The sequence below is a fragment of the Dendropsophus ebraccatus genome, chromosome 10 (genome assembly GCF_027789765.1).
Source record: "Dendropsophus ebraccatus isolate aDenEbr1 chromosome 10, aDenEbr1.pat, whole genome shotgun sequence".
NCBI lineage: Eukaryota > Metazoa > Chordata > Amphibia > Anura > Hylidae > Dendropsophus > Dendropsophus ebraccatus.
In genome coordinates, this window is record NC_091463.1 from 77899385 (window position 1) to 77919015 (window position 19631).

A 19631-nucleotide genomic window follows, 5' to 3' on the forward strand; every position below is an offset into this window, starting at 1 on the left:
ACTCTATATCACAGACAGCATCACATTATACATGGGCTATTTGGGCTAAGTTGCAACAGGGAATAAATTGTTTCTTTTTCCCTTCACCTTAAAGGGGTTATCCAGCGCTACAAAAACATGGCCACTTTCCCCCTACTGTTGTCTCCAGTTTGGGTGGGGTTTTGAAACTCCGTTCCATTGAAGTAAATGGAGCTTAATTGCAAACCGCACCTGAACTGGAGACAACAGTAGGGGGAAAAGTGGCCTTGTTTTTGTAGCGCTGGATAACCCCTTTAACCACTTTTTGATGATGGATCCCAATGATTATCTGTGATCTTTGGGTCAAATGTCCGATTCTGTTGCAGTGTCACCACAGAGGAAATGAAGAAATACACATTTCCCACTGAAACCAGTGGGCTCTCTGTATAAAGGCGGGCATGTTGGGTCGTCCAGAGTGAGTTGCTCTCTTTGTATTTCTTTTTTTTACTCTCTCAATTCAGAATGATAAATGTGATTTCCAAGCAAGATTAAATAAATGGCTTCCAAGAAAACCAGTTTTAACCAAATACGTATGCAGGGCCGGATTAAGGAATGGGCACCAGGGGCACGTGCCCCTGGGCCCCCACCACAAAGGGGCCCCCACCAACCCGAACCCGGAAGCAGAGTTCCGGGTTCAGATTGGTGCATCTATGGCTGCATTTCCACGTTCCGTGATCCTGTCGGATCACGGACGTGGAATGCATGTACCGGAGCCCCCCCTCGGCCGGACAGCATCTGTAATTAGATGCTGGGAGCCTCCCAGCATCTAATTACAGATGCTGATGCTGTCCGGCCGCGGGGGGGGCTCCGGTACATGCATTCCACGTCCGTGATCCGACAGGATCACGGAACGTGCAAATGCAGCCCTCACCAGCTCCAGCGCTCTCCTGCGTCCGGTTGCCGCTAGACACAGGAGAGCGCTGTGCCTGTCAGCTCCGGGGAGGCAGCGCACGCCTCTTCTCTCTGGCGGGCTGCGCGCGATGACGTCATTTCATCGCGCGCCGCCTGCCGGAGAAGACGTGCGCTGCAGAAGATGGCAGAGGGCCCGGCCAGCTCAGGAGCGAGGAAAGGTGAGTGGAGTGTTTTTTTTTTTGTTTTTTTTACTACATCAGCACACCAGAGGGGATTGGGGGGGGGGGGGATACAGCTACCAGCACACCAGAGGGGATTGGGGGGGGGATACAGCTACCAGCACCCCACAGGGGATTAAGGGGGGGGGATACAGCTACCAGCACACCAGAGGGGATTGGGGGGGGGGGGGGGAATATAGCTACCAGCACACCAGAGGGGATTGGGGGGGGGATATAGCTACCAGCACACCAGAGGGGATTAAGGGGGGGGGGTACAGCTACCAGCACCCCAGAGGGGATTGGGGGGGGGGTACAGCTACCAGCACACCACAGGGGATTGGGGGGGGGGGGGGAATACAGCTACCAGCACACCACAGGGGATTGGGGGGGGGGGATACAGCTACCACCACACCACAGGGGATTGGGGGGGGGGGGGGGAGAGAACTACAGCTATCAGTACACCACAGTGGATTGGGGGGGGAGAACTACAGCTGTCATCACACCACAGGGGATAGCTACATGAGCACCACTAAATCGTTAATTACAATGCTAGGGGCGCAAGTACTTTTCCTTGCCCCAGGTGCTGCTAACCCACACACAGCACATCTGCACACAGTATAACATTAAGTGCGGACACAGCAGGAGCAGAAGATATTATTGCTATATGGAGGGCACAGCCAGGGACATTATGACTATATGGAGGGCACAGCCAGGGACATTATGACTATATGGAGGCACAGCAGGAGACATTACTACTATATGGGGACATAGGGACTTTATAACTATTTGGGCGCACAACAAGGGAATTCTACATACACGGGCAACTCACATACAGTACTTACTCACTTTACTGGAAATCACACCAAAAAGTGGAATTACTACTGTTTGAGACCTTATAGGTTGGGAAAAAGGAAGTAAGTTGTTGAAAAAGTGCGGAGCCTAAGATGTTTGTCTGGCAGGTTCTAAAGAGACGAATTGTAGCTGGAAGAAATCATCATGGTGGTCCAGGCCAGATGGAGAGGAAAAGGAAAGTGACACGTCAGATCAAAGAAGACATCACCTGTGAGTCACTGAATGATGTTTTTTTTTTTTTTTTTTGTATTTTTTAGCACATTATTCGGTAGGGGTGCCCCAGGGTAAAATAAAAAAAATGTTAGACTATATTGCTCTAAGCCATAATACCCACACTGCTTCTCCCTAGCAAAATCTCCCCACATGTTCAAAATCTGCCACCGGCCGTGCATCGCTACGTTTAATAGTGATGTGCGACCGATGGCTGATCCAGCCTTATAAAAGGCTCTGTAAGCGAGCGCCAATCTAGCAGAACGACGCTACTTACCCAGTGGGTAAGAACACACAGAAGGTGCTGGGTTCTCACATTGTGTTTGTGATAATAATGCAATGTGAGAACACACCCTGATAGTCAGCCTTCCCCGCTCCTGTCTCTAGGCCTGGCATCTTCCTCTGCACTCTAGTGACCATCACATGCACAACATAGGAGGATGCTGAGCCACACAGCCAGGAGTGAGAAGGGGTCTGTGCTAAGTCGCCTACAGTAATCAGCCACCTATATAGATTGCAGTATATATATATTTTTTTTTTTGAGAGGGGGGGGCCCAAAAAAAATTGTCGCCCAGGGCCTCCACCAACCTTAATCCGGCCCTGCACGTATGCCCACCCCTGCCCCCCTCGTCTTATGGCAGTAATGTCTTTTATGTCCATGTCCATATATCAATTCATCTAAATTATAAACTCTTTAATGTGAAACACTCCATGATGAAGTGGTGACATATAGAGGAAGCGGACTAGGTAAGTGACTATACATGAAGGATCTGTGTTTGGTTAAAGGTGAATCCATATTCACAGCATCCATCTCCAGATCGATGGCAAGTCACATCGCTCAGAAACAACTTATTAGATGCTTTAGGAAAACACATTACTATTTGTGAATCACCAGCCGTGAATAAGCCAAACACGCGAAGCAATTGCTTCTATCAACTCATTCAGCAATGGATGTAATGGGCCGGGCTGTGTTAGAAGACAAATAAAACATCTGATAATCTGCCTTGTAGTGATCAGGGAGGATTACATGTACCCTGGGCTGTCCACCCAACCACATAACACGGTGTATGATCATGTGGGCAGTTTGGTCCCTCCTTATAAACCACCCCTGGTAGCGGTAACCAATTGTCTCATCCTGTATAGGTGGAGAACAAGAAAAATTAAAATAATGGATAATGAAGTTAGAGCAAACTATCGAGTACATTGCTTTTTTTTCTTTTACCAATGCAGCTATCTCGGTAGCATGGTCCTGTTTTTGAAACCGTTCCGCCACTCTGGTCTTTTTCCGAGCACTGGAGGTAGGCCCACCGCCCCCAAGTGTGACCACGATATCCCTTCCTCTCTGTGATGTGGCTCCATTGATTCTAGTGGAAACGCATCACAGAGGGAAGGGGGGGGGGGGGCTACCTCCAGTGCTCCGAGCCAGGTTGGTGCTCAGGAACAGACCAGCACAGAGCACAGGAACCGGGTGGAGTTTGAAAAAAAAAAAAAAGGGAATGTGCTGCCGGGATCCCTGCGCCAGTAAAAGAGAGAAAAAAAAGCAATGTACCTGACCCGATGGTGGGATGTATAGACAGCAACTTTGTGGGTAGGCCCTAGCGTCTCCTCATTGGCAGCCTTGGGTTCACATGGACATCGTACTTGGTTTGCCCTGGGTCCCTTTGGACTTGCACCCTGTAATTCTGTTTCGCCCCTATGTCAACATTAACTGCCTGCCTTAGGGTCCTATTCCACGGGCCGATGGAGGCTCGATCAATAATGTAAATTAGCACCGATTTGCTAGATCGGCATTCATTTACTGTGCCTATTACACCGCCCGATAATCGTTTAGCAAGGGCTGCAGGGACAAAGTTACCAATGTCCTTGCAGCCCTTGTTTAAACACCATACGTTACATGTTGCAGGTCTTCTCCTGAGCTCCTTTTTCTGTCCGGTCCCGTGCACAGCAGCAGCTTTGGTGCGGCTTGTCTGAGCTGAAAGACCGCTCAGCCAATCACTGGCCAGGACCTAGCCATAGAAGAGAGCAGCCATGTTCTTCTACTGGAATCTAACCCATTCATTTAGCATATGGAGCATTACATTATATAGCCTTTAATGCTAAAATTTTCCTTTCAGAGGTTTCTATGACAGCCTGATGGAACCTTTGTGAGTCTTTACTAGACATCAGTATAGTAAATGGTACCCGGTAGGTTATGACCCTGTTTTGTACTGGGCTCAGGAGCTTGCAGATATCTCCTGTTTCAAAAAACGCATGTAACTTACATGAGGGAATAGTTACTCAAAGGGGGTTTTACGTTATTATTAAAAAAAAGAAGAAAAAAAAAAAAAAGCTGCTCTCTTTCAAAAACAGCGCCACTTTTGTCCTTAGCTTGTTGTGATACTTGGAAGGTGCCCAGCATCCAGCCTTTATGCCTCTGCCACCCACAGCACTAAATATCACATAAAACATACAATGTAAATTGTAATTTCCCCCACCACATAGTAATTTCCTCTACATCCGTTTACTCTTCAACACCTGAAATAGCTGCTGGAATACTGAGCCATGGCCATAGTCTCATTTCACACTCCATTATCCACCTCTCTTTGTGTCGTATTATGCTGCGTACTATACTTGTGTCGTACTATATACTGTTATAAGTATCAGACTGCACCCGGTCATTTCATTACAGGCCAATCCTGGCTATGGAGTGCCAGCTCAGCCAGTCAGTGACTGAGGCAGGACACCACTGCAGGTCCTAATTGGCTGAAACGGGTCATGACAATACAGAAAGCCGGGAGAAACTGGAGGCCAATGGGGGTCTGTGAGCTATATGGCAGCGCAGTGGGGGTACCTGGTCATGTAAGTATAGATGCTTTACTATGTTCCCCCCCCCACCCCCCCCCCCGCCAGCACTTCGTTCTTCATTTTCGCTGTAGTTCTTCTTTAAGTGCAACAACATGGGCCATGTATAGGTCGCTTTCCCTGTTTCACCTATAGTCATACCATTGGCCCTGGTGGCTGCTTATTTACCCACAGGAACAGAGGATTAGCTATGCTGAATTCCAACATGCCCACTTACAGGCACCCAGGGGTATTAACATCTATAGATAGGATAGGCCATATGTGGTGACCGCACCGGGTGATCCGATGCCCAGCCACCGGGATGTGGTTATGTTAGTGGTTGGAACACAGCTCAGCCAATGGTGGTATAGTTGTGACACCAGTCCTAACTCAGCAAACAGGTATGGTGTTGTACCTGCTTTTAGTTTACGTGGCTGGCTGTATTGACCCATAATGGTCGGTGACCTGCCAGGTTGTGATGGGCCTTGGGCTCTTATCACAGTGGTCCAGAGTGGAGATATGACCCACGCGGACTGTCGGTACCGCCACCCACAGAAAGGGGAGATGACCCAAAGATGGTGTAGCCTGTGTATATGGGTGCTGGTGCAATTATAGTAGAATAAATAAACTGATCTTTATAGTATCTTATAATACAGAACAATAAGATGATGAGTGACTTTCGAGATACAGACTAGTTTTCACTGATTGTGCTGAGAGATGCTGAAGACTTGAGGTAGAACAGTAGTTCTGGTTTGGTAGAGTAGAGTAGAGAGGAGTTTGTCGTGAAAGCCCCAATTTAGTAGTGTGCTCTGCCGGAACTTGTAAGAAGAAATACTTGGAAGAATACTTGAGCCCAAACTAGAAACACCTGTGGTGGGAGACCACTCATACACATCAGATCGATGCAGGTCCCACCCCCGGCCTGGAATATGAAGACGACCAAGGCGCTATTCTTCTCCATTTCTGTACATATGCCATAACTGGGAATACACCTTTAAGCTCATATTATATTTGTGGCTATTGGAAGAAATCTTGTGACATAGAGTCACTTCTTTCATTATTTCCTATGGTTAAAAATGAGTCACATTATGACAGCAATATTCCCATGAAGTGCACATAAGTTGTAATTTGTCATGAAGCTCCATGAAACCACAGCATGGTTAATGGAAATTGCCATTTTTCTTGTATACAGTGGGTGTCCGACCTTGAGCCCTCCAGCTGTTACAAAACTACAATCCCCATCATATTAGGGCAGTCAAATCCAAGGCTTGGACTGTCCATGCACGATGGGAATTGTAGTTTTGCAGCTGGTTGGACACCCATGGTCTAACTACCCTTGTTATCCGTAGCAACCAATCACAGCACAGCTTATATCTTCCCAGAGTGGCTTATGAAATTAAAGCTGATTGGTTGCTAAGAGCAATATGACCAATATGCTATCTAGAAATCTCTGTGTAATACAAGTAGCCCCCTATTTAGATGTTAGAGTTTATTGAGTGTTGTGCAGTTCAATGATTTCTGCTATGAAGTTTCTTAGTTTCGACATTGAGCAACCAATCTCAAAGCGGTTTTCATTTCTTTAAAGGGAATCTGTCACTAAGTTTATGCCACCTTAAATAAGGACAGCATAAACTAGTGACAGAAATGCTGAACAGATCGATGTATTACTTCCATCATTCTGTTCAGCTGTTCTCCTAATATGCAGGAGAATAGGATTCTTGCCACTCCCCCCCCCACCTTACAGCTGCTGATTGACAGATAACTGCCTATACACAGCATGGATAGATAACTGCCAATCAGTAGCTGATGGGCAGAGTTTTCTGCTTCTTATGGATATTAAGGACTACTGAGCACATGCACATAATGGAGAGACTACTTATTTTCCATGTTATTCAGGAGGATATCTCTGAATCAGCTGCACAGAACAATGTAAGTGATACATCGTTCTGTTCAGCTTCTCTGTCACTAGTTTATGCTACCCTAAGATAGGACAATATAGACCTACTGACAGACCTACTGACAGAGTCTCTTTAAGTACTCTTAAAAAATAAAAGCTGCATTGGCATTGGTTGCCAACGGCCATCAGTCTCTGTCCTGTGCTTACTACTCGGACCATTAGGAGACGCAGTTACTACTAGAAGAGATTTGAAGAAACAAGTTTATTGATATCTTGTGATACATTTTCCAATTACTTAACAGACACATTGTTATGTACAGAACATATACCTACGTGGCCGAAAACATACACGGTACAAAAGCAAAATGTTACTTTGTCAATTTCTGACTAATACTGCTAAGCTTTATAGGGTGGTCAGAAAAAGTAGAAAAAGGCTCTGCTATCTTCTACAAACAGCGCCACCGCTGTCTATGGCACAGGTGTCCCTTCAGCTATTGCAAAACTACTATTCCCATCATGCCTGGACAGTGAAAGTTGGCTTTGACTGCTCAGGCATGATGGGAATCGCAGTTTTGCAACAGCTGGGGGCCACGGGTGTGGAGGGCTCCTGGTCTATGCAATTTTGATGTTTTCTGTTGCAATACCAGTTACAGTCCATGGACTAGAGTGGCGCTATTAGCTATTAAAAAAAAAACAAAAAAACACAATTTTATTCTAGTTTTTAAATACTTAGAAAATACTGTGGTAAACCCTGAAACTCTCCCTTCCCTTCCAGACATGAGCAGCGTCTTATGGCTGGGTTCATAGTAGCGTGACACAGGTGCATTATTGTGTCCATACGGCTGCAAGGCCCAGTCCAATCACAAGTCTCATTACTGGAGCAAAAATCTCTCATCAGATTGTTTTACTTTCCATCATCAACTGTTTTCACGTTCAATGGTCCCTTAAAGGGACTGTACATGAGCAGAACATGGCGGTTTTATTCTCAGACTATAGGTGAAAATTAAATCCTTTTTTGTTTACCATGCACAGCGCTACATGTTTTCTAGTGGCTGTGCCTGGTACTACAACTCATTCCCATTCATTTGAATAGGACTGAATGAAAGTGAGCTGTAGCATCAGGAACAGCCAAGGAGAACATAAACACTTGAAGATGTATGGCCACTTTAAGAATACCATTTGCTATAGCTTATTTCAGGATAAATACATAGGAAGAACACTGCAGCAACAAAGTCAACCAAGTGGACGCCATGAATATAACCACCACCACTGCCTGTTTTAACAAACCCCAAACTCTTGTTTTCCGTGAAACTGAATTCTGTCTATTGTTCTCTGTTAGCAGCCACTTCACACTTTGGTTCTTTAACTCAAATATCTATAGTTATAAATTGGAGTATATAGTGGAGTTGCCCTACAATATTCTACAGTCTCCTAGTCCATTTTTATGCACCTTATTTGGATCTGATACAGATCAATATATTTAATATTTGATACAAAAAACTAAGTCGAGAGTGTATAGGAAGCCTCGACGACCTCTGTAATACTGCAACAAAAAGAATAAATTCTATAAAATAATACAAATCAAAGCACTTCAACAGTCTGTGGTCCCTGACCCAGTTATCAGACAGCTTGCCAACTTACTGGTTCTGTATGGTCCAGTTTCTCAAACTATTTCTCTATAGTATTTAAAGGGATTATCTAGTATTAGAATAACATGGCTGCTCTTTCCAAAACAGTGCCCCACCTGTCAATTGGTTGTATCTGGTATTGCAGCCCAGTTCTGTGGACAGGTATGGCACTCTTTTTAGAAGACGGTCGCCTAGTTTTTCTAATCCTGGGCCACTCCTTTAACATTACAAAAATTACACTATACCAAAGCAGTCAGGTAAGGATTGAATTCCACTGGAAATTTGACACTATAGAAGTCAAGTGTATTCCATGAGAACGGGATCCACTGTTTTTGATGGCAAATAGTCTATAAGCATATAATATACCATATAAACACTGGTTGCGGAGGCCTTCTGCGGTAGTCCTCTTCCATTTTTTAGACCATCCCATTGGGAGCTGTACTTTTTGCCAGGCCTAATCTAGACCAGGTTAAGGTTGTGTTCTCTAGAATCGGGTCTGCACTTTGGTTTGATGTGTGCACAGGAGACCATTGTGGTTTTTCGCAGCTTCGTCACAGACAAAAGTAATGCACCTCCTTTTGCTTCTGTCAGTTCTTCCTCGATATACCAAACAAACCCAGATAGCTCGGATCTCCACCATCAAATCCCGCTTTACACCTTCACTAACAAAGATATTAATAAAAGGGTCTAGAGCACTACTGAGGCTCGTGAGGGCGAAGGAGATCCGATAAGCCGGTCTGACTTGTTTTTCGATCTCGCAGTTGCAGAAGTTTAGGTCGCTGACATATGAACGGATAAAAAGGACCACGTGGTAGGGGAGGTAGCAGACGATAAATATGGTGGTCATAGACAGTAGAAGGCGAGTGATTTTTCTTCTCTGGTCCATATCCAAGCCAGAAGCACGATGGATGGCACGGATGATGGAGCAGTAGGAAAAGACTAGAAGAACCAACGGTATAAGAAATACCACAAAGATTCTAAAGTAATTGAGATGAGCCATCCATTGCTCCATGGGATACTTCTCATAGCAGAGCTCCACATTTTGGGATGAGGTAAATAAATCATTTCTACTCAAGAAATAACTGTGAGATCCAAGGATTAATATCCACACCACCACACATGCTATCATTGCCTTCTTCATGCTCCGAATGATCCTAGAGCGTAGCGGAAAAACCGTGGCAATAAAGCGGTCAAGGGCTATACAACTAAGGAAGGCGATAGTCGTGTAAAGATTAGAATTGAAGAAGAAACCCACTATCTTACACGTAAGGGTCCCAAAAACCCAATCCTCCTTGGCGGTGTAGACTATCCAGACGGGAAGGGTAAAGATGTACATGAGATCAGAGGCGCAAAGATTGGCCAGATAGACTCCCAAAATGTTCTTCTTCTTGATAAGCTGGACGATGACTGCGATTGCGGTTAGGTTACCCAGTAGTCCCACGATAAAGACACTGCTGTAGATGATGGGGAACAGGATAGCTTCATATTTGTCTGGGAATGGGCACGATACTGTTTCGTTACACATTGTCGCACGGCGAGGCCTGTTGTGCTGCTGTAGATCCTGGTGAATAATGGTATATAAGATCAGAGCTGTCCCAGTCAACCTCCACTGGTTCCATTGTTACGCAACATACAGATATACAAACACGCACCACGATTCTGCAGAGTTTCACCTCCCATTCAAAGAAGACACCTAAAAAAAGTAAACTAATGTATGTGGTGAACACCAATCAGCTATCTAATCTAGGAGAACGTTACTGTATATAAAATGTGGGCTACTTGAAGGTATGCATGACACAGCCTAGTTTCCAGGCTCCTATAGAGATTAAGATGTGTCACTTTTTAGCTTTATGGCTAAAGATACCTGTGCCGAAAAGTGTTGAGCAGACTTGCTAAACTTTTTGGGTTCTCGAACATTCTCTGAACCCAAACGCTCAGCATTCTACTTCCGGAGTCTGGAGAAGTTGGATTCGGCCCTAGGGAGTCCTGGAAAACATTGCCAAAGATATAGGCCGTTTCCATGTTTTCCTGGCAGCCTTGGGCGGCATCCAACTTCTCCAGTCATTGGGAGTTAAATGCCAAGAGTTCGGGTTCAGAGAACGTTGATGAACCTGAACAGTTCGGCAAATCTGTTTCACACTAGTGCCGAAATGTTTATATGTATGGGGATAACTATCGGTGGAAAAATTGTGCAGGCAACTTAACTCAAGGTAGGACTATTGTAGACCCTGTAAAAAAAATAACAGCCAAACGCCACTGTGTAAAGAACAGGTGAAGTCCGGCGCTTTCTAAAACCCAGCATCCTGCAGGGGGGAAATTGATCACAATTACTAACTTACCTCTCCTCATGTCTGCAGTGAATGGTGGCAGCGGATTTTCCTGGAGGTTGTGATGGAGTTGATACCCCAGGAAAAAGGCCTGTGGCGGCTGCTGAACCAGTCAGTGACTGCAGCTGCGTCCCACTACAGTCACTGACTGGCTGAGTGGCTAGTCCATCAGCCTGGTTGGCACATGGACACCCTGGGTCCCATGGCCAGTCCCACCACTCACCGATTGCACGGGAAGAGGTAAGGGTATGTGCACACTGCTGAAAAGTGATGGAAACTCTGTTGTGTAATCCACCGCTCGCGGACTGCGGCGGATGCGTGCGTCTCCGCCCGTGTCATAGACTCCATTCTATGGGCGGATTCCTTCCTCCGTCCAAAGAATCAACTTGATCATTCTTAGGACGGAGGAAGGAATCCGCCCGTGCATACAATGGAGTCTATGACACGGGCAATGACATGCGCGCCCGCCACAGTCCGCGAGTGGCGGATTACGCGACGGAGTAAGTAATTGTGATCAATTTCCCCCCTCCCCTGCAGGATGCCAGGTTTTAGAAAATGTCTGACTTCTTCTTTAAAAAGGACCTGACCCCTTGGTCACACAAAGTTAATGATCAGACAACCCTCCAAATATTTTTTTTTAAAAAAAGATGGTTTTTCGTTACTCACCAGTGTGCAACGTTTCAATCCAACAATGGGCATGAGAAAGATCTGTGGGATTGAAAAGCTGCACAAAGAATACGGAGAGCTGCCTGATCATTTACCTATTATACTTCTGTAGACCCCAATATCCTAATGTTGACATGTCACACAGAAGTTTGTGGAAACTGAGATATGTGGGGTTGTATGCAGAGGCATCACAATATAGATGTGCATTAGATGTTCCCATGACATAGAGGGAACAATGCGGTTACTGCGGATTAAAAAAAAAAGTCCTCTCTTCCCATTGCTGACTATTGTGCTTTGTTTTCCACCTCTCGAGCTTAGAGGAAAATAATCCTTTTCCCATCTACAGATTTAGCAAGACCTGCAATAAAGGTTACCTGCTATTTCACAAGCAAACACTAACAAGAGTCCATTGTGATAGTCCCACAGTCTCAATCCTCCTGGCTGATAACTCTTGACAGTTTCTACAATGACTTCCTTGCTGCCGCCATGGCCAGAATAGAAGGAGTTAAATAAACACATAACTCTCCGCTTCAACAGGTCCCAAATAACCTGGATTTTTCCAACCTGAACAGAAAAGCCCTCAAGTACCTCATTTCCTCAGTTGCTAGGCCCGGACAATGTATTCCTGCAGCACATGAAAAGACAACTACACCCAATATCCACACTATATCCTTATTCCCTTCCTTTATTATACCCATAACAACAATTCCCTTCCTTTGTTATGCCCATAATAAAGGATGATAGGCGTGAATTTTTCCTAAGGGATATGTGCAAAATTCAATGTGACACAGGAGCCGCACATCAGTGTATATACATATACACAACAATCAGACACCATGATGGCGTTTACAATAATAGACACCAGTATAATATCTATATCATAGAAATCAAAGTCTGTCTGTCTGTCTGTCCTTCTGTCTGTCTGTCTGTCCTCTATAGACTTCCAAACGCCTGAATCGTTTGACCCCAAATTTGGCGCACAGATACATCGGGTGCCCGGGAAGGTTATTGCGAAGGTCCCGTCCCCGCCAGATGTACAGGAGGGGGAGGGGAAAGAGGGGCGCCCCATAGAGATGAATGGAAAATCTCCTCACTGCAAACACAGGTGATATAATTAGCTGCAGCAGACACGGCAGTTGGAGCCTTAGCAACCAATAGGATTACTGCTTTCATTTTCACAGGGAGCAATGGTTGCTAGGGAAGCTGCCTCACAACATCCACAGTAATAACTGGTAGACCCCCTACTCCATCTATACAGTACATGTATATACAGGACCCCCTACTCCATCTATACAGTACATGTATATACAGGGCCCCCTACTCCATCTATACAGTACATGTATATACAGGACCCCCTACTCCATCTATACAGTACATGTATATACAGGACCCCCTACTCCAACTATACAGTACATGTATATACAGGACCCCCTACTCCATCTATACAGGACATGTATATACAGGGCCCCCTACTCCATCTATACAGTACATGTATATACAGGACCCCCTACTCCATCTATACAGTACATGTATATACAGGACCCCCTACTCCATCTATACAGTACATGTATATACAGGACCCCCTACTCCAACTATACAGTACATGTATATACAGGACCCCCTACTCCATCTATACAGTACATGTATATACAGGACCCCCTACTCCATCTATACAGTACATGTATATACAGGACCCCCTACTCCATCTATACAGTACATGTATATACAGGACCCCCTACTCCATCTATACAGTACATGTATATACAGGACCCCCTACTCCAACTATACAGTACATGTATATACAGGACCCCCTACTCCAACTATACAGTACATGTATATACAGGGCCCCCTACTCCATCTATACAGTGCATGTATATACAGGACCCCCTACTCCATTTATACAGTACATGTATATACAGGACCCCCTACTCCATTTATACAGTACATGTATATACAGGGCCCCCTACTCCATCCATACAGTACATGTATATACAGGACCCCCTACTCCATCCATACAGTACATGTATATACAGGACCCCCTACTCCATCTATACAGTACATGTATATACAGGGCCCCCTACTCCATCCATACAGTACATGTATATACAGGACCCCCTACTCCATCTATACAGTACATGTATATACAGGACCCCCTACTCCATCCATACAGTACATGTATATACAGGGCCCCCTACTCCATCCATACAGTACATGTATATACAGGACCCCCTACTCCATCTATACAGTACATGTATATACAGGGCCCCCTACTCCATCTATACAGTACATGTATATACAGGACCCCCTACTCCATCCATACAGTACATGTATATACAGGACCCCCTACTCCATCTATACAGGACATGTACATACAGGGCACTACAGGTATACCAAACTGTGACTGGATAACACCGCCACACCAGACCTGACCAATACCGCCATACTGTGACTGGATAACACCGCCACACCAGACCTGACCAATACCGCCATACTGTAACTGGATAACACTGCCACACCAGACCTGACCAATACCGCCATACTGTGACTGGATAACACTGCCACACCAGACCTGACCAATACCGCCATACTGTGACTGGATAACACTGTCATATAAGACCTGACCAATACCGCCACACCAGACCTGACCAATACCGCTATACTGTGCTGGATAACACTGTCATACCAGACCTGACTAATACCGCCATACTGTGACTGGATAACACTGCCATACCAGACCTGACCAATACCGCCATACTGTGCTGGATAACACTGCCATACCAGACCTGACCAATACCGCCATACTGTGACTGGATAACACTGCCACACCAACCTGACCAATACCGCCATACTGTGCTGGATAACAATGTCATACCAGACCTGACCAATACCGCCATACTGTGACTGAATAACACTGCCACACCAGACCTGACCAATACCGCCATACTGTGACTGGATAATACCGCCATACCAGACATGACCAATACCAACACACTGTGACTGAATAACACTGCCATACGGGTAAATACAACCCTGCAGGTATACAGGACAGTACAGGTATACAGGACCCCAAAACTATACACTACAGGTGCAGAGGATCTCCACAAAACTATATACTACAGGTATACAGGACCCCAAACTTTACACTACAGGTATACAGGACCCCAAAACTATATACTACAGGTATACAGGACCTCCACCAACTATATACTTCAGGTATACAGGACCTCCACCAACTATATACTACAGGTACACAGGACCCCAAACTATACACTACAGGTATACAGGAACTCCACCAACTATATACTACAGGTATACAGGAACTCCACCAACTATATACTACAGGTATATAGGACCCCAAACTATACACTACAGGTATACAGGACCTCAAAACTATACACTACAGGTATACAGGACCTACACCAACTCTATAATACAGGTATACAGCACCTTCACCAATTCTATACTACAAGTATACAGGACCCCAAATATACTACAGGTATACAGGAACTCCACCAGCTATATACTACAGGTATATAGGACCCCAAACTATACACTACAGGTATACAGGACCTCCACCAACTCTGTACTATAGTTATACAGGACCCTCAAACTATTTACTACAGGTATACAGGACCCCCGAACTATATACTACAGGTATACAAGACCTCCACCAATTATACACTACAGGTATCCAGGACCCTCAAACTATAAACTACAGGTATACAAGACCTCCACCAACTATACATTACAGGTATACAGCACCAACTATTTACTACAGGTATACAGGACCCCCGAACTATACAGTACAGGTATACAGGACCTTCACCAACTGTACACTGCAGGTATACAGGACCTCCCTCAACTATACACTACAGGTATACAGCCCCCCAAATACACACTACAGGTATACAGGAGCCCCCCCAACTATACACTATAGGTATACAGCCCCCCCAACTATGCACTACAGATATGCGAGACCCCTAAAAGCTATACATTGTGGGTATACAGAACCCCTCCAACTATGCACTACAGGTATACACTAATTCCACTGATTAACTCAGATGAAACAATACCTTTAGCTTGGCCTCCTGGGCACCTTAGAACAAATCTAATTAACACACTGACACTTTATACCCGGGCAGCGCCGGGTACATTTTCTAGTTATATATATATATATATTTTACACACACATTGCGGAAGATTTATCAAACATGGTGTAAAGTGAAACTGGCCCAGTTGCCCCTAGCAACCAATCAGATTCCACTTTTCATTCCTCACAGACATTTTGGAAAATAAAAAGTGGAATCTGATTGGTTGCTAGGGGCAACTGGGCCAGTTTCACTTTACACCATGTTTGATAAATCTCCCCCACGGACTATAAAGCTATACTGTCTAAATGTGGGTAGGCTGGTCACTGGTCTAGGCTCTGTTCACACTGCCGCATGGTGGGTGGTTACGGTGATATAATGTCACTACAGAGGATTTTCCCTCCTTTTCAAACCACAAAGGAACTAAGAGGTGTAATAATGGGACAGAAAAAAAAGGAGCCCCGGGGGGGAAGGTACAAATTCCACCCGGAGGACCCTGTCCTCTATATTATCGGCCATCAATAGCGGATGGGTTGCTAGGACCAGTCACTTTAGGAATTTGCTGACACAATACAGGAGGCTGCTATCTGGAATTAGAGACTAAACCTGAAGCTTTATACAGGGCGGACTAATCCCAGCGTAAATGGGTTCTGTGACTGTCTTTCCGCATAGGAATAAGTCATTGCTTGGTGGAGTGATGGTATTGGATACATATACATTATTTTTAGACGCACACTATGCAGCATGCCATCAGATGTAAGCTCCTGCCGCTAGTAAACCAAGGGCCTGTCTGTAATAGGAGCTGCTAAACTGGAAGAAGAATACATTAACTGGGACTCTATTAAGACTTCCCCAGTTCCAGCCCCTGCCCAAACACTGACTCACGAGACCTCAACCCTTTCAAGTCTCTACAAGAAAGCACAAGCAATTACCTGCCCCTACCTGCGGTGGCTTTCATGTCACAGAGGTGGGGACATTGAGAATACATAGGAGAAGCTACAGAGTCCTGGAGCTGTGAAATGCGTGGGACGTTTAGTTATAGACCCGGCTTGGTACAGTTCTGCATCAGGCAATGTGAATAGGTTTTGTCCAAGTACACATTCTGGCTTCTTTATTCATCTAGTCCCAATATTTAATTTACCGCCAGACCCAAAACATACAAAACAAGTCCGCTTAGGCCTGACCCCATCTCAGGGTTAGGTAGGGCACAGGTCTAACATATAGTGGTAAAGAGTAGATCAAGCTAGTAATTGTATTCAGCTATAGATGGTCCTGTAAATCACTGATGCATAATGTCCATAATATACATCCACTTCATAGAGTCACCCACCTTCCAAGTATAGAATACCAGGGTTTTATATTGCAGAGAAGCCAATTCTAATTGCCACCTCTGTACCCCCTATAGCTACATCCCTGCCACTATAGATGCCCAACAATGGAGAAAAGACCCAACTTTCCTATTATCCCTATCATGGAGAAAATGCAAATGCATGCAGTCCATCTTTATAACAAGTTCAAAAAAAGAAAAAAGTTATACATAGATATTAGTCAACTTTTTCTGGCTGAAAACCACATGTGTGAGCAAAGCTTTCTGACTTCCCCTATGTGTATATGTAAATATGCCTACTATAGCTCTTGTTGCAGAATAATTATATTATATTATATATATATTATATATACACACACACACATACATACATACATACACACACACACACCATGCAGCCAGCACACACAGGGCACAGACATCTCCTCCTTACCTGCTGCTTCCTCCTCTGGATCCCACACTGCTCAGGCTCAGCTCCTATACTGTGTCTGTATCCTCCCAGCTTCCCTCTAATAAGCACAGGGGGGCAGGAGTGATACTCAGATTGTATAGTCTGCTCTGTCACATCCTAGATTAACCCCCTCATGACCACTGACTGTTCCAAACAATAGCCTTACAGCCTTGCCAAGACATGTTAATGCAAACAAGGAATTATTTGCCTGTTCTTGTATATATAGAACATCCCGCATACTACAGATACGTTCCTTGGAATAAATATTTGTACAATATTTTAGAAAAAATTTCAACAAGTTATTCAAGGTGTTAGAAGCTGCAATGTGAGTGTATGTGTGTGCAGTATAGAACTATATGCAGGATCTGTCAGGACTTTTGCCAGGCTGGGTGACACACTTCCATGGAACTTTAAACGTTTTATAAATGTTGACAGAAGTTTTTTTTGTTTTTGTTTACTTTGTAAGTTTTTGGATTCAGAAACTTTTAAAACACAGATCTTTTTTGACCCAGAAAGCGTAGTGTACACTCCTGTACACTCCTGCTTAGCTCACCTCATTATAGGTCAGGGGTAGGGAACCTTGGCCCTCCAGCTGTTACAAAACTACAACTCCCATCATGCCCAGACAGCCAAAGCATTAGCTTTGGCTGTTCAGGCATGATGGGAGTTGTAGTTTTGCAACAGCTAGAGGGCCACGATTCCCTACCCCTGTTATAGGTATATATAAGCAACTGCCTTATATCATCTCATAATGGAATATAAGCAGTAAAAGAGAATGGAACGCCAGGACTAGGGATAATTCCTAAAATTTGCACACTACCATGTATTCATATTATGACACATACACACACACTAACGGATTGACTGACCTCCAATTAAAATCGACCCATTGGGTGCAGGAAATGATAAGAATATTTTGGCGCAATACGAGAAACAAAATAAAACTGCATATAATTACAGATGCACCAAATCATGACTCCTGGGGGGGGGGGATCCATTAGCTGCAATTGCTCATTATAAGATGGAATTAGGTTTGATAAATGACCCCTTTAGGGCAATTTCACTTCAGCATGATATGGCTGCAAGTACCAGCTTGACCACAGGTCTAATGGCACCATAGATCCCTATGATCTCTAGACTAGATTACTAAGATGCTGTCCATTAGGGTCATTAGACAGTTGGTCAGAATGGGCCCTGTGGCCGTAGTTAATGCTCAAAAATGTGGCTGCATTCAACTTGTGTGAGAATGGTCTTAAGTGAAGTCAGGGATAGGAAAAATATGGTTGCTTTCATTCAAAAACAGTGCCACATGTGCCCTCAGGATAAGTGTGGTATTACAACTCTACTCATATAGGAAACAGATCACTGATCTCAGAGAGAAGTCTTTGGCTGGTATCCCTGAGATCAGTGATCTGTTTCCTGTATGGCTCTACTAGGCATTGCTCCCACCTAGCCAGAATCCTGCTCCACACTGATGAGGGGCAACACCCCGAAAAAGCTGTCTATTGATGGATACCTGGCCTTGGTTTTTCCCCTTGTCATTACATTGACTTAAAGGGCCACTTAATATGGTGGCTACTATACAGGAGCCACCCCTTGGCTAGTCCTGTGTTTCGAGACTCTTAAATGAGGCTCCACGGGCTCTTCTTTTTTGCTCTGTTCATAGAACAAAGCTGCAATACCACACACAAACTGAAGACAAGAGTGGCGCTCTTTGAAAGATGTTTTTGTAACCCCTTTAAAAAGGCAGAGATGTCACCAGATGTAGAGGAGACATTGTCCTGCACATGACCAAGTTAAAAGATAAGTAATATTTTTTTTATCCTAAAGGCTTCATGGCTTGTAGATTGTATTATCCCTGCTAGTTTCTGGTGTTATATGGATATTTGCACTCACACTGAAGGTTAAAAAGGGTGATATACTAATCCAGGCTATAGTCCACCATGCTGATCGGGTCCTTCCTGTGCTGGGGAGGATTAGCCACTTTTCACGCACTCATGATCATTGCAGTCAGGTAGCACATTTACCCCTTCATAAGTATCCGTAGCATTCGCTCAAGGCAGGAAGTGGCTACATGAGTAAATAGGGTGTCCAGCCGAGACCCATTATCATTATTGCCTCTTATTCAAAACCAAGACCAATATACAGTACTGTTCTATACAATACAATGCAGATCTCCGCCATCTTGAGTAGGTGCTAGAGTTTGTTCGCAAGGCCCTGACTACTCTAAACCTGTTATATAGCTATTTACTTAGATAGGTCTTTACTGTTCCTGCA

The 19631-nt window shown here is 44.6% G+C and overlaps 2 protein-coding genes across 3 annotated transcripts in view; both read right to left on the minus strand.

The window, feature by feature from the left end:
* LOC138766134 (G-protein coupled receptor 4-like) overlaps positions 1–19631 on the minus strand; it is a 44753-nt gene that overhangs the window by 2196 nt on the left and 22926 nt on the right. The window contains exon 1 of one of the 2 annotated variants that reach the window (XM_069943496.1): positions 12583–12630. The exons of the other annotated variant lie outside the window; for it this stretch is intronic. The gene's annotated coding sequence lies outside the window, so the exon portion shown is untranslated. Of the gene's footprint in view, positions 1–12582; positions 12631–19631 lie in introns of those variants that run through there. 2 annotated transcript variants of the gene reach the window in all.
* On the minus strand, positions 8020–17389 carry LOC138766133 (ovarian cancer G-protein coupled receptor 1-like). The gene is made up of 2 exons (XM_069943494.1): positions 17337–17389; positions 8020–10056 (listed from the first exon to the last, which is right to left on the minus strand). Exon 2 carries the CDS (start codon positions 10018–10020, stop codon positions 8980–8982), a length of 1041 nt encoding a protein of 346 aa, XP_069799595.1. The 5' UTR covers positions 10021–10056; positions 17337–17389; the 3' UTR covers positions 8020–8979.